The sequence below is a fragment of the Festucalex cinctus genome, chromosome 6 (assembly GCF_051991245.1).
Source record: "Festucalex cinctus isolate MCC-2025b chromosome 6, RoL_Fcin_1.0, whole genome shotgun sequence".
NCBI lineage: Eukaryota > Metazoa > Chordata > Actinopteri > Syngnathiformes > Syngnathidae > Festucalex > Festucalex cinctus.
Genome location: NC_135416.1, coordinates 3,886,784 through 3,901,220, shown reverse-complemented (window position 1 = coordinate 3,901,220; position 14,437 = coordinate 3,886,784). Strand labels below are relative to the sequence as shown.

Here is a 14,437-nt window from a genome sequence, read left to right as displayed (position 1 = left end):
CAATGGTGGTAAAACCACACACAGCATGCACGTGTACTCAAACAAACACAAAACAGTGCATGATCTTCTAACCTGATGTCCTTGTCCTTCAGTGTTTTCTGTGAGGATCGCCTGATGCCTTCCCAACGTTCTTGGTCTTTGCTGCTGCACTCGAGCAGCGGTGGTGCCATGACAAACTGATGCACCCTGGGCACCGCGGGGCCCCGAGGAGCCCGTCGGGAGGCCAGGTCATCTTTGCGAATGTCCGGTACCTTCTGGCCCGCCGCCTCACCCTCGCCGTCCGAGGGTGAGTCCCAAGCGGATTTTTGCGAACTCAGAAAGTCGTTATCGCGGCGAAGGATGATATTGGGAGAAGCTGGTCTCTCCGGGGTGGTGGAGATGGTGGAGGAGGAATGACTGCGTTAAAGACGGGATGGCAACAAGTTATGTCGGGAATGCCGAGAGGTCCACGGTGACGATCGGCGATGCCAAGCGTTAGTGACGTGCATGGATTTGATTTGGCCATTAGTCCATCCAGATGACTCGAAAACCAAAACGAAGACATCCTCCTAGGAAACCTCATCACAGACTAGAACTTGGCATACCAAATACCTCCATCGATCCCAGACTTTAAAAAGTTAATATTAAATAGAATATGACCTAAACAATAGACAAACTACGTGAGTAACTGATTGACAAGCTGGCATTGTTTGAAAGTAGCTAACTGGCTAGTTGTCAATCAAGTGCTAACTAACTCACTAACTAACTGACTGTTTTTAAGCTAGTTAGCTACATAGCTGGATAGTTATGTTGTTATGTACCTCTGCTTGCTAACTAACTAACTAACTAACTAAATAAGTGTTTTATAGCTATTTAGCTAACTAACTGCTTTGATTCTGGTTAGTTAGCGGATAATCAAGCAAGTAAGAGGAAACTAAGGTTAGATGGCAAGTCAGCTAGCTACATAGCTGGATAGTTAGGTTGTTATGTACCTCTGCTTGCTAACTAACTAACTAACTAAATAAATAAGTGTTTTATAGCTAGTTAGCTAACTAACTGCTTTGATTCTGGTTAGTTAGCGGGTAATCAAGCAAGTAAGAGGAAACTAAGGTTAGATGGCAAGTCAGCTAGCTACATAGCTGGATAGTTAGGTTGTTGTTCGGTACCTCTGTTTGCTAACTAGCTAACTCACTAACTAGCTAAATAACTAGCTAACTAACTAACTAACTCAGTGAATTTGATTGTGGTTACTGGGCTACATAATGAAGAAGCAAGCTTTATACTCTACTTTATTTACTGCAGTTTCTAGCAAGCAACTCAACCACCTGTACTACTAACTTAATTTGATTTTGGTTTACTAACTAACTAACTAACTAATTATGGCTTGCTAATTTTACATATGCGTAAAAGAATATGGATGGGAAAGGATGATTGATGCAGTAAATTTCTTTTGAATGCCAACCACTACCGCAAACAATGAGTCAGCACTTCTCAAGCAGTTAGTCGTTGGCCAACAACACCACCACAGCACCAGACAAGCAACTAATCAGATTAATCAACTCATCGTTTTGAACCAGAAGCAAGAGTTCCACGACCAATCACAACTCAGTAGACAAGGTCACAAGACTCCGAGCGCTAACCTCCCGTAGCGAAGCGCAGCGGGCATCACTTTGATGCCCGCCTTCTCCAACCTCTGCAGCCTGGTCCGCTCACACACTTCCTTTTCACCCTGGTGGTCCGGCGCCCAGGTCACGGTCTTTGGGTTCTTTTTGCCCTCAGCGGGACTGTTCGGCACTACATTAGGGAGGCCCGGTCTGACTTGAATATATTCCAAAAGTGTCATTTACCTGCGCTGCTCTCCATCCTCGGCATGAGGTCTGCGCTTGGCGCTCAGGACGTAGAAGCCGGCGTTGCTTCGGTTGGGCAGGAACTGGTTGAAAACGACGGGCGTCCTCGCTTCGCCGCTGGTCGCACGCCGGGCCGACATGTCGTCCTTTTGCACGTCGGGCTTCCTGCCGCCGTCTGCCTCCAGCTCGCCGTCTCTTCCTGCCGTTTAAGGTCGTCAGAGAGTTATGGGACAGAGTCAAAGAACGTTCAGCTGTTTGTTAGTTAGTAGGCTACTTCATGGCTACCTAATGTTCATTAACTACCCAGCTACTACTACTAATGTTGCCAGATTGCTAAGATAGTGTTTGCAAACTAACAGCAAACCAGCCATAACTTTAATCATATTTGCTTTACTTTGATAGCAATAGAAATTGAGGATGAGGAAGTCGCAATCTTGCCAAGTACATGAACAAAATATTCATAGATCTCCAAGATAGGATTGTCTCAAAGCACATATCAAAGTCAGTTGTCAATACTTTCAGGCTGCACGGTATGGGGCGGAAGGACAGGGTTTGGCCAAAAAAATAAAATAAAATATTGTCACAAGGCAAAACTATCCGAGGGCTAGCAATGAGGAAATTCTGTTTCCTCCTGGTTGTCTCACCTTCCTGCACACGCACACACATACATTAAACACACAGGATGCTGCATCTGGGACACACGACTACACACACAGCTGTCCACATGACACAACAAGGTTAAACCCTCCGTTAGAGGTGCTCGAGTCTATTAATGGAACTTAAATTGATGTGCTCTGAGAAAGAAGACGGACAAGTTAGCACACATCTTATAAATCAATTTAATATTTCTAGTGGTCACGAACCTTCCGTGTTGCCTCGGTTGACCACATCGGGAGAAGGACTGTGCTGCGAACGTGAGCCAAACGAGTCCAGACTGTCAATAAAACAAAAGACTGTTAACAACACGAATGAATGGCTCTTAATGTTACCACAGTCTTATTGTTGGACTTGACAATCAAGCTACAAATGTGAAGAAGACCCCTTTTGTGTGTCTGCTTGAGAAGAAAGTCAGTTTTATTACGTGTTGCATTCGTTAAACTGGAAAATTCCAGACTGTTGACAAAAAGATGATATATTAAATCTGTATTAAGTCATTTCTGTCCTGTTCTGCATGGAAGTTGATGTGTACATATATTACAATATTGTGTTTGGTCAAATGTAAAGAAAAAAAATACTGCAAACTACGAACTTGTTACCTAAATAACTACCAACCTAACTACCTAATTAACTTTGACTGTGGTGAGCTAGCTTGCTAGCTAGCTAGCTAACGAACTGATTTTGATTGTGGTTAGTTAGCAAACTTGCTAGTTTTCACAAATTAAATGACCAAAATCTTGGCTGGCTGTTATCCAAGTAGGACAACCAGCTAACTAACCAACTGAACAGGTACCTACAACATTAAATGATCTACTTAACTCACTAATAAATGTCAAAAATGAACAAGCTAACTAGTTAGCTACTGTTTACAAACTAACTAACTAACTAACTAACTAGTTAGCTGTCTAGCTAGTGTTAATGATCAAACTAATTACTCACCGTAGCTAACTAGCTACTAACTATTTATCCTCTACACTCTGGTATACTGGTAATTCTAACTCTATACTTTGATTGAGGTTACCAGCAATTAGTCAACACTAGGCAGCTAGCTCAGAGAAAAAACTCAGAGGCTAACTGACAAGTTAGTTAGCTAACTGATGCGCTAGTGTTTGCATACTAACTAACAGACCATTTAACATCCTGGCTTTGAAAGTGACTCGTTAGCAAGCTGACAAGCTAGTGGTCAACAGCTTACAAACTCACTAACTAGCCAGCTAGCTAAATACAAAACAATGTTAACCTACCTATACAAAGAACTGACTGTGATATGTTAACAACATCACTAATGGCAAGTTAAACTACCTACCTACCTAACTAGTTTTGATTGTGGCTTGTTAGTGAATACTAGGTAAGATACTAACATATAGCGTATCGTACTGTGCATAATGCGGTCAAGAAAACTGGGAAATGGCAAAACTCCAGATTAGGAATGAAAACGGCAATTTAAGGTTGGTTAAAAAAAATAAAATAAAATAAAATAGCACTTATTGCTGTTTACTTGTGTCCTTGCTATTGTTGTCCTGTTGTTATCATGTTATCATTATCCACACGCAACAGTTGTGTGCTGTCTGACCTGTCCAGAGAGTTGTCCCGAGTGTGTCTGGGCGGCGAGAGCGACTCGCTGCGCTCCGAGTCCCAGCAGTCGTAACCGCTGTCTCGAACGCCGCGCTTCTGCGAGCCGTCTGCTGCCTCCTCGCTGTCCTACACACACGTCGTTACAAGCCAAAAGGCAAATAAGTATATCATTATCTATGGAACCGTAGGAATAATTGTAAATAATAAGTTATCATACATTTGCTGCAAAGAAGAACTGCTTCTGCTTGAATGAAGAATGCTTTGCACTCACATTCACATAGCCTAGCCATATATGTTAGCTTATCATATATTTGCTGCAATGAAGAACTGCTTCTGTTTGCAATGAAGAATGCTTTGCACTGTTTCCTGGCTATTTGAAGATAACTCAAAAAAGCTGAAGAACCACAACATCTAACGCAGCAGAATGGGTCGAGCCAGTCTGCTGAGGTCGCCTGTTTTCTGTTAAGAAACGATTGCAAACTTGACCACACAGGTACTCAGCAATCTTCCACTCACACGCACAACACATAGACAAACAAGTACACTGTGTTGCAACTATGCCTTGCATTTGCATTTTTAGGGTTGGAACACCCATGTAACTAGGGGAGTGGAAAAGCAAATAAATAGAGAGGGTGAGGAGAGGAATCTTCAGAGAGCGCAGGAGTGAATTGTATCAGTTCCTCTCCTCGCGAGCCCTGAACTGAGTATCTTCTCTCCTTTTTGTGTCGTGTTTAATAGATGTCAAACAGGTAACCCTGACGGTAACCTTGCTTTTTTTTTTGTTTTTTGTTTTTTTGTTTTACTGTATTAGGACTTTCTTAAAACTGTAACACTTAATTCTAGTAACTCTCCAACTTTTTTTTTTTTTTATCATAAAACCGGTTGAATTGGTCAAACAACTTGATTTTATTCAAACGGAGTTTGAGTTCTAGTATAAAATGTGTTTTCAGTATAAATGGTAAATTTGTAGATCGAATCGTTTGGTCTCCCTGAAACGGCAGAGAAACGAAACAAAAGGAACGTCTCCTTCCTGGTGTGCACCCCTGACAACAACAAAAACAACCCCCGCACACCGACACCCCCCTTTACTTACCACCCTCATGTTTGCCAGCAGACCCTCAAATTCCTTGAGATCTAGCGTGGGTCCGCTGTACGAGGCGCAACCGCTGGCCGCCTTGCCCAGCCAGAAGACGGTGTTCAGAACCTGCAAGACGCAACCCGGGGCTTACACTAGATGTTGAACGCTTACCCCGGGTTTTCACCGGATGCGGTTGCGGTGCGGTTGCGGTGCGGTCCGGCGACGCAAGCAATTAGATTCCATTCATTCGAATGGTGCAGTTTACACCGCTTGCGGGTGCGTTGCGTGTCGACTGCGGAAGACCTATTTTCTATTTTTGCCGGACGCCGCAGCGGTAGGCCTCCGGCAAATGGCAAGCTAGCACAAAACACATCGAGCAGGACAGGAAGACCGAGGCAGTTTCAAAATAAATTTCCGGTTACCTTTCAGAATAAAACACTCGCCAGCTCCTATTTCGCAAGTTTTTCAGCAAAACGTGACGTGGGCGTCGCCGGGCCATGTGCTCATTCACGGTTTAGACACCAGTGAACATGGACGAGGAGAGGTTTATATTGGAGGTGGAAAACCACAAAATAATATATGACACGGCACATCCTTTTTATAAGGACTGTAATGTATTGTGAGTTTGATGTTCGCGATTGCTTGTTGTGCCCGTCTCGCTTGCCGTACTGAGCGGCAGCCGGACGCGGAAGACAGAAATAAAGAGTGGACCCGCACTGACCCGACTCTCGTTATTATATACTTTACAAGGACAACCAAAAAAAGGATGCTGCATGGAATCTCATAGCAGAAGAAGAAGAAAAGGTTAAATCAAAAGAAGTCCACCTCTCGTTGTGAAATGCCACATGATCGCGCGCGCGCGGTCCCGCGAGACACGTTGGGAAGTGGGCGGCGACGGAGCTGCCGGACCGCAGCTGTGCGGAGCCGGTGTGGATTGACAAAAAAATTGACCCGTCCGGAGCACGCAGTCAAGACGCACCGCACCGCAACCGCACCGCAACCGCATCCGGTGAAAACCCGGGGTCACAGCGAGGGGGAAAATAACGCAACTCACGTTTTTCAGTTTGCGGCCGCAATCCGAGTCTCTGATGGAAGACAAGATTATTATTATTATTATTAATAAAATAATAATAATAAAAATCAATGTGCATTTGTTTACTTGAGGTTGGCTCGGACGGACGTGTCCTGGAGGTCTCCCGGGTCAAACAGCTGTGAACCTTTCAGGCCAAGCTCCTCGCAGCCCCGCAGGAAGACTGATAGGTTGTCCTAGAGGAGGACGAACATTAAAACAATTGAACGCCATACAAGCAAACAAGATATCATTTCTAGTTTTATGACAGATTTTTTTTTGGTCTTTTTTTTTTTTTGTCCTTACCAGGCCGGCAATGGGGGTGGGCAGTCTGTTGATCTTCTTGACCAGGCCTGGCTTGATTGCGCTCAGAAGCCTTGGGTGGGAGGAGGAGGAGGAGGAGGAGGAGGGGGCGGGGCCAACAGATAACCAAGGTTAGAAGGAGGTTGATGTGCGTGTGCGCGTGTGGCGCTGCCATCCTTGTGATGTCATCAGTCTTACTCGCATAACAGGATGCCATTTTCCAACGCGCTGCGGAAGTCCTTGTCTCCAAAACGCTTCCCTGTCACCGCCTGCCAGACAGTAAATGTGGCAATGTTGTCATCTCTGCTCACTTATGACGTTTTCATGAAATAATAATACGTGTTTTTACCCCAACATTATGACTATTCAGATAACTTCACATTTTTCTTGGTATATTACAACTTGCTTGAAAATTCCACAACTTTATTTTTGTCATTTTTGTTTTTCACATAACATTACAAATTCTCTTCAAATACTTTTTTTTTCTTCTATTTTTTTCCCAGTATTTTTCTAGTAGTTTTTAAAGTTTTTTTTCCCACTAATACAACATTCCTCTCATTATATTTTAACTTACAAATTTGAATGCCTAATAAGAGAATTTTCTTGTTAATTCTCATTACAATAATTTATGTATAGTATGAAATATGTTGGGGGGGGTTTCGTTTTCATGCATAATATGACTTTTTCTTGTAATAATACTTGTTTTTACTCCAACATTATTACTTTTCAGATAACTAACACTTTTTTGGGACATTATAACTTGCTTGAAAATTCCACAACTTTATTTTTGTGATTTTTGTTTTTTCACATAATATTACAAATTCTCTTCAAACATTTTATTTTTTTTCTTCTATTTTTTTCAGTATTTTTCAGTAGGTTTTTTTTTCCACTAATACAACTTTGCTCTCATAACTATTACAAATTTTAGAGAATTTTCTTGATAATTCTCATTACAATAATGTATGTACAGTATGAAATATGTTATTTTTTCCCCTTTTCATGCATAATATTTATAAATAGAAATTATAAATAATTTGTGGAATCATTTTGGTGGAATAATTTTGGTACTGACCTGAAAAGATGCAAGTCACTTGCTGAGTTTAAAAAAAAAAATGTTTAAAAGCAAAGTTCAAGATCATTATTTAAATCAGATATGAGCTAGTAAAACAGCAGAAATGTATTTTTTTTATGTACCAACATGAGTGTAAAATGAAAATTGTATATGTGAGTATGAGGATGTATTATTATTGTGTATGCCTATGAATTTCATGCACAGACAGAACTTTTTTTTCTGCCACTTGTTTATGTTTTTATGTTTATATGTTCAATAAAACAAACAAACAAGATCACAAATATGACTTTTTCTTGTGACACCTTTTAATCATCTACATAAACGGCTGTTATTTTTCTTCTCGTGGCAGCCCGATTATGTCAATAAAAAGGTGCTTCCATTTTTTTTTTTATGACCACCCATACCAATACTTCTTCGTCTTAAACGTCCTTGCTCGCTTTGATGATTTATGACGTTTACTCCCAATCTGCCTTTTTAACGTCGCGCACGTGTGTGACGGCGTCGAACGGCGGGCCCTGCATGTGCGCAAATCATAAAAACATAACCGATTATCGCCCCCCCCCTTCTCTTATATAAGACTTCCAGATGTTTCCCATTGGCGACGCCGTCCTCTCTCTCGTCTCTTCTTTTCATGTCTGGCATCATTCGGCGTGTCCCGCTCACATCTGCTCGGGTTCGTTTTGACTCGGGGCTTTTGAAACATTTACAGCACGCTCGTGCATTATTTAGCGGGCCTAAAGAGACACAAGCCGGACGATATTCGGCGTGCACTTTTGTCGACTTGTGTTTTGTGCGTAGGATGCAGCAGGGAACAAAGTTGGGTGGGGGAGGAAAAAAAAAAAATGCTCAAGATAAGCTCTGATAGCAACATTTGGATGTAAAAGACAAAATATTTCTCTAAAGTCATCCAAAAACAGAAGCTGAATCGTCTGTTTTGCTTTGTCTTTGGCTTTTCCTGTACTGGGAAAATAAACATGAAAGAAAGAAGTACAACTTGTGCATTTAAAACAACTGCCGTTTAGCTTGTCAGACGGCTAGCTTTGCGATAATTAGCATCTATGTTGCTATCATATTCTTTATCCTCTGCGTAGAATGACTATTAGTGCCGTACTGATGACCTGAGAGAGGAGTTGAGTTGTTTTGAATTAACTGCACTCGAGTTCCGCCGCATCGCCTGCTGCATCTAGATCGCGCTGCATGCAGCAGCCAATCATATTGCAGTTTTAATATTCGCAACACCTCGACGAATAGCATATCCATCTGTCTGTCCGTTTCATACGCCGAGACGGGCACAGCCGATTGAAGCGCTGTGAAAAACTGATTTGTCAGCAGGGTTACTGGAGCTTTTCGTGCGAGATTAAAGCCTCAAATCTGCACGCATCTGGATGAGAGAAATAATCCCTTTGTTGTCTTTGCTGATGACAACGGCGAAGCTAATCTGCACGCAACAATTGCGTCAGCACTAATTTTCAACCCAGAAAGCGTGACGGTGCAGGGTCCACCTAATGTACCGCACATTGGTACTTTAACCTACTAAGGTTACTGTCGTGATCGGGGATAGGCGACGTAATAAAAATGCTTCCCTACGACATTCTTATTGGATTTAATCTGTAATGACATCAGTCGCCACTAGATGGCAGTCATTCCTTATTACACTCCCACCTGTTCATTTCCATTAGAGAAGAAGAACATAGATGCTCTCGGCCATGTTTGCTTTTGTGACATTTTAGAGTCACTCAAGTTAAGTCATACTTTAAAAAAAAAAAAAAAAAAAAAAGTGCCAAGTCATAGTTACAGTTTCATGTTAACAACTTAAATGTAACATTACTTAAAGGGAGTCAAACATCAATATTTTGCCTATAATAAATTTGATATTTTCATTATTTTTCATGTACAATTAGTACCTTTTAAAAACACATTTTGCAACTTGCTGTCGACTGAAAATGACAGCACAAGGGCTCAGGTAACCAATCACAGCTCAGCTTGTGAATGTCACATGACCAAACAGAAAACAGGTGAGCTGTGATTGGCTACCTGAGCCCTTGTGATGTCATTTTCAGTGGACAGCAAGTTGCAAAATGTCTTTTTAAAGGTACTAATTATATGTGAAAAATAATGAAAGTATCTAATTAATTGTAGACAAAATATTAACTTTTTAATTATTGCAATAATGGGCTAAATAAGTGAAGTATCCCTTTAAAGGATAAAGGTTAACACTTGTTTCTACCCTTACATGTCAATAAAAAAAGGTACGGATATGTTCCATTTTCAAGTCAAGTCAAATCATTTATGTACCTTTTCTAACCATATACAGCATTTATTTGTATCTTGGTTTTGAATTGTGAGCCTTTGTAGGTTACATCACATAAAAAAAAAAGATGTACCTCTTTATGAGATTGACTGGCAGTTATACAAAAAGTCAGCTGGGAAAATTCCAGCACAGCCTCAATCCGAATGAGGACAATCGTTACCAAAGGAGAAAAAAAAAGAAAATAGAAAAATCGAGCACAATAACATAATCTGCTGCTCCACAGCTTGTCATACTGTGCGACACAGCAGCGCACAAGGCACAAGTAAATGCGACTTTGGCCTACTTCTGCCATTGCCCCTTACACGCGCATGCGCACGCACGCACGCACACGCCGTGGGTTTAAATGGTAGCCGCCGCTGCTGCTGCTGCTGCTGCCATTCGACACGTCACAGCGGAGTAATTCGCCGCGAGGGCCGCTCGGATTTCGGCCACTGGCGCTGAAATACCCTCAAGACCTTTCGCTTGGTTTCCGCGGCTGACGTGAGCGCTCAAACCGTGGCCACATTACGCACGCGCACGCCCCATTTCCACCAAATATTGGTTCGGTTTGATGCGGCGTGCAACTTCTTCAGATTCCTTTGCAAATAAGGGTGACAAACAGCCAAAGAAAAATATTGACTCGAACGGAGCTTCCTCTGTCAATCAAACGACAGCGTGTACTTAACGCCGTGTGAGACAAGGATGACATTAAAAGCAGCGTAAGAAGCCTAATTTGCCTCAGGCCAATGTGTGCGCGCGACCATTCTTTCGCATAGCTTCCCTCACTGTGTGTTGCTGTGTGGATGTAGGGAGAAGTTTTTTTGTTGTTTTTTTTTTCCGTTTGCAGACGCCTCGTGCTGTCTGGGACGCGGTAAATCTGCCACCAAGGACGGCCGTGACATCTGGCGCGCACGTTTGCTGCGTTTGTGTGTATGACATGACGTGGATTTGTAGGGTGACCCGACCTCCCCCTCAGCCCCCCGAACACACAGTCAGTCAGTTAAAATTTCTGTGTTAACTTTATGCTGGCTTGTCTATGCAAAAAAACAAAAAAAACGCAAATGATTCAAAACCTACAAAATTACATGAAATACGATGCAAAAACACGTTTGTTTTTTTTAAACTACAAAATGACATAAAATACTATTTTCGTTTGAAGACAATAATAAACCGATGTGGCAAAGTAGGGCAGATCCAGCAGATGGAGCCATTGTCGGTACCAGATGGGGTCGCCTGCAGATGACGTCACCGCGACAGGATCGTCCGGAAATTGTCTGTTTACAGTTGTTCAAAATAACAAAATTTATGGACTAAAGTTGTAAAAACGTAAATAAACCTAAAAATATAAAAGCAAGATACTTTAAGAGTGAGGGGGGGAATAGATTGACGCGCCTTCACGCTTGCTGGTGACGTCGGTACAGCAGCGCTAACAAAGTTAGCTTCGGTTTGGTTACTTTTTTAGCTGTTCACAAATAAATCACAATAACAAAAAAAAAAGTCTTCATGATAATAGGAAGACATTAACAATCTAAACTGACAATATTTGTCACATCTGAGACAATTATTTACGTTTTTACAATTTCAGTCCGTACATTTTGTTATTTAAATTACATCTTTAATATTTTCTTTCCAACATTTGACGTCAACTGGACAATTTCCAGCCATTCCTGTAGTGGGATGCGTTCGTTAGGTGACCCCGATACCATCTGGCAGGCCGATCACATCTGGTACCAACACCGTAATGAAAAAAAAAAAAAAAAAGCTTGCTGTGTCCAGCAGTTGTCACTTACTTTGTAAAGCACTTTACCACCACCGACAGGTCTGGGGTGGAACTGCATCACCATGCAATTTGAGATTAGCGTCAGATATGATTTGGATTGTTTGACCTAATTCCGGGTGCGAGCCACAAGGCGCCACATCGCCCCTTTCGGAAACGAGACTGACACCTGAGAGTGTGTCTATGCCCTGTTGCCGTGGCAACCGCTGTCACTCAACCTAGGCGTGTCTGAGGAGTGTCCAACACACACACACACACACACATTTCGAATACCGTTACATGGCCCATACACTGAGTCATTGCCACCTGTGAGATTGTAAAAAACAGAAGCACTGCAAATAGAAGCAGCCTGGACCGCGCTGAAAATAAACCTGCACAATTCCCAAGCAGGAAACAACAAAGCGACACAGCAGGACACATTCACTTCAACTGGAGCGCCTCTTCACTAAAGTAAAGTAATCATGATCTTTATCACAATAAACAGTAATGTCAGTAATTTAGCGGATACCTGACAAAATAAGACGACGACATGTTTATATCAACCATCAGTTTTCAGCTTCAAAGTTTCAGGAGTCTAATCTTGACTAATGTTGACAAAATACTACCTAACCAAGATGGCTGACATAGTCGAGTTCAAACATAAAAACTGCCAAATGACGTATTCATTTCAGCGTTCTACTACTCATCACAGTTGTGATTATAGTTCACATTTTCATTGACTTTACTCGAGGGTAAACAACATTCCTGTCAGATTGTTAACTTATACCTGAGCAAGATGGCGGATGAAGCCATGTCGTAAAGGTTCCCTTTCAGAAGTTTACCAATCAGTTTTGGCTATTCTTCAGATTTTTCAGTGATCAACTGTAGCTCTGTGCCATACCAAACATCGTTTCTATAGATTTCAATAAATAGCCGACAAATACGTCACGGGAGCAAACTTCCAACAACATGCTTTTCTTTTCAGCACTTTATCCATCACAGTCCCAGTCGGTTTTTCAAACAGGGCTCTAACACCATGTTGGAATGTATAACGAGCCTGTAGTTGACTGAATACCTGACCAAGATGTCCGACTATGTTGCTTTGCTTTCAGCACGCATGCCTTCTCACTTTTCTGCTGTTCTTTAATGTTAGAACAAACCGCAGTTGTACTAAATAAATACCTTAACAAGATGGCCGATGTACACTGTGCAGAAGTATTATTATTATTTTACTTAAACAATAAAAACAATACACTTATTGGTGGTCTGGACTTTGGATAACCGATTAATGGCAGTGGTACCACAGAAGTGTACCAACTAAAACTATAGATTGCCAGTTTGTATCGACTATCTTTGTATCGAGGAAGAACTACAGTAAATATTTTACATTTGTAAAAAAAAATAGGTCATAACTGCTTTTGTGATTATGATTCACCACTCGGCTTTATAAATATATATTTATATAGTGAGCATAAGAGCAGATGATGCACTTGATAATCTCATCCCATCATCATCATCATCATCGAATGCTGCTGGTGCGTGAACGTTGGCCCGGTTTCATCACCATGGCAACCACCATGGAATAAGGGGGCGTTCCTGCTCATGGCGTGGAATAAACACGTAGTCGAGAAAAAAAAAAAAAAAAAACACGAGTCAGTTTAATCCGCGTGGGAGTCGTTTTCATTGGATAACCGAGTGCTGTTAGGATGACAACTTTTCGTGCTGTAACTCGACACTCACACTCACTCACCCCCCACGGAACAGGTGACGGTGCACCGGTGCAGTGGGTATTTATTTATATCCACTATCCAGCCCAAGCCCCGCCGCCACCCCCACTCCCAGTCCCCCAACGACGGCTCGTGTTGAGTCCGCTTACCTCGATCCATTTCTGTGCCTCCAGGCAGGCGGGCTCCGGGCGGCTCGCCTCCGCCGACTCCGGCCGGACGTCGCGACCCCCAGGCGGGCTGGCCATCGCCGGGCAGGCCGAACCGGTGTGTGGGACCCTCGGTGCTGTGATGCAGCTCCCCGGCAACGTTATCTTGCGCCGCGGGTCGACGGTACTCGGGAGCCTCCCGCGACGACCCACCACCAAGCCACTAAAAACAGAATGCTTGCACTAACGCAGGAGGCGTGCGCGCGCGCTCGGAGTCGACGGTGGACGATGTCCTCCGCCAACAGCGTTGCGGGCACGCGCTCGACGAGGCGGACACGCGCACGCAGGAATCTGCCCTGCGCGGGGAGGGGGCGGGTGGGGTGATACCATGAGTCCCGTATATATTTATATTATATATTTATTATTTCACATTTCAAGTACCACTTTAGTGATTAATAACTTCGACAAATTCGACTTGAAAGGAAACTTGTATTATGCAGTGAAGTGATAACTGAATTAGGGCCTACCTGACCAAGATGGCCGCTGTAAATATCGGCCGACTTTGCCGGATCCCTGATGAAAAATATCGAGGGTGGTCCGGTGGACCCCCGCTAATCGCGGTGGATTGGGAACGGCTCTGCCGCGAAAGGAGAAAAACCGTGTATAACTTATGCCCGTTATGAAGGAATTGGACAAAAAGAAAAGGAAAGAAACGGGTTGGGACCATCATTTTTGTCGAGTCCTTTTACATGATATATATATTTTTAATAATTCTGTTGACAAAAGCACTGCGATTTTCATTCTCAAATGCTGCTTTCAATCAGGTACCAACAATTTAGTTCATGTGTTTGAGCGTGTATACCACTTTTTTTTTTTATGAAAAAGGTTACTCTAAAAAGAAAAGGCTAATTGATTGTATTAGCCAACATTTATAAGAA

General features: G+C 42.6%; 1 protein-coding gene across 6 annotated transcripts in view; it reads right to left on the bottom strand.

The window, feature by feature from the left end:
• Positions 1-13,838, bottom strand: part of LOC144020485 (LIM and calponin homology domains-containing protein 1-like) — a 31,570-nt gene extending 17,732 nt beyond the window's left edge. For 3 of the 6 annotated variants that reach the window (XR_013283894.1, XR_013283895.1, XM_077524027.1), the window contains exon 1: positions 73-1,597. Coding sequence is in view for 2 of the 6 variants with exons in the window: in XM_077524027.1 (XP_077380153.1) it covers positions 73-170 (98 nt within the window). In the remaining 4 variants the exon portion in view is untranslated. Of the gene's footprint in view, positions 1-72; positions 1,598-1,619; positions 1,764-1,826; positions 2,026-2,689; positions 2,761-4,056; positions 4,185-5,151; positions 5,263-6,190; positions 6,222-6,295; positions 6,403-6,511; positions 6,582-6,706; positions 6,778-13,502 lie in introns of those variants that run through there. The other 3 variants (XR_013283896.1, XR_013283897.1, XM_077524028.1) reach the window with 2 other exon arrangements.
• Between the last annotated feature and the right edge of the window lie 599 nt (positions 13,839-14,437).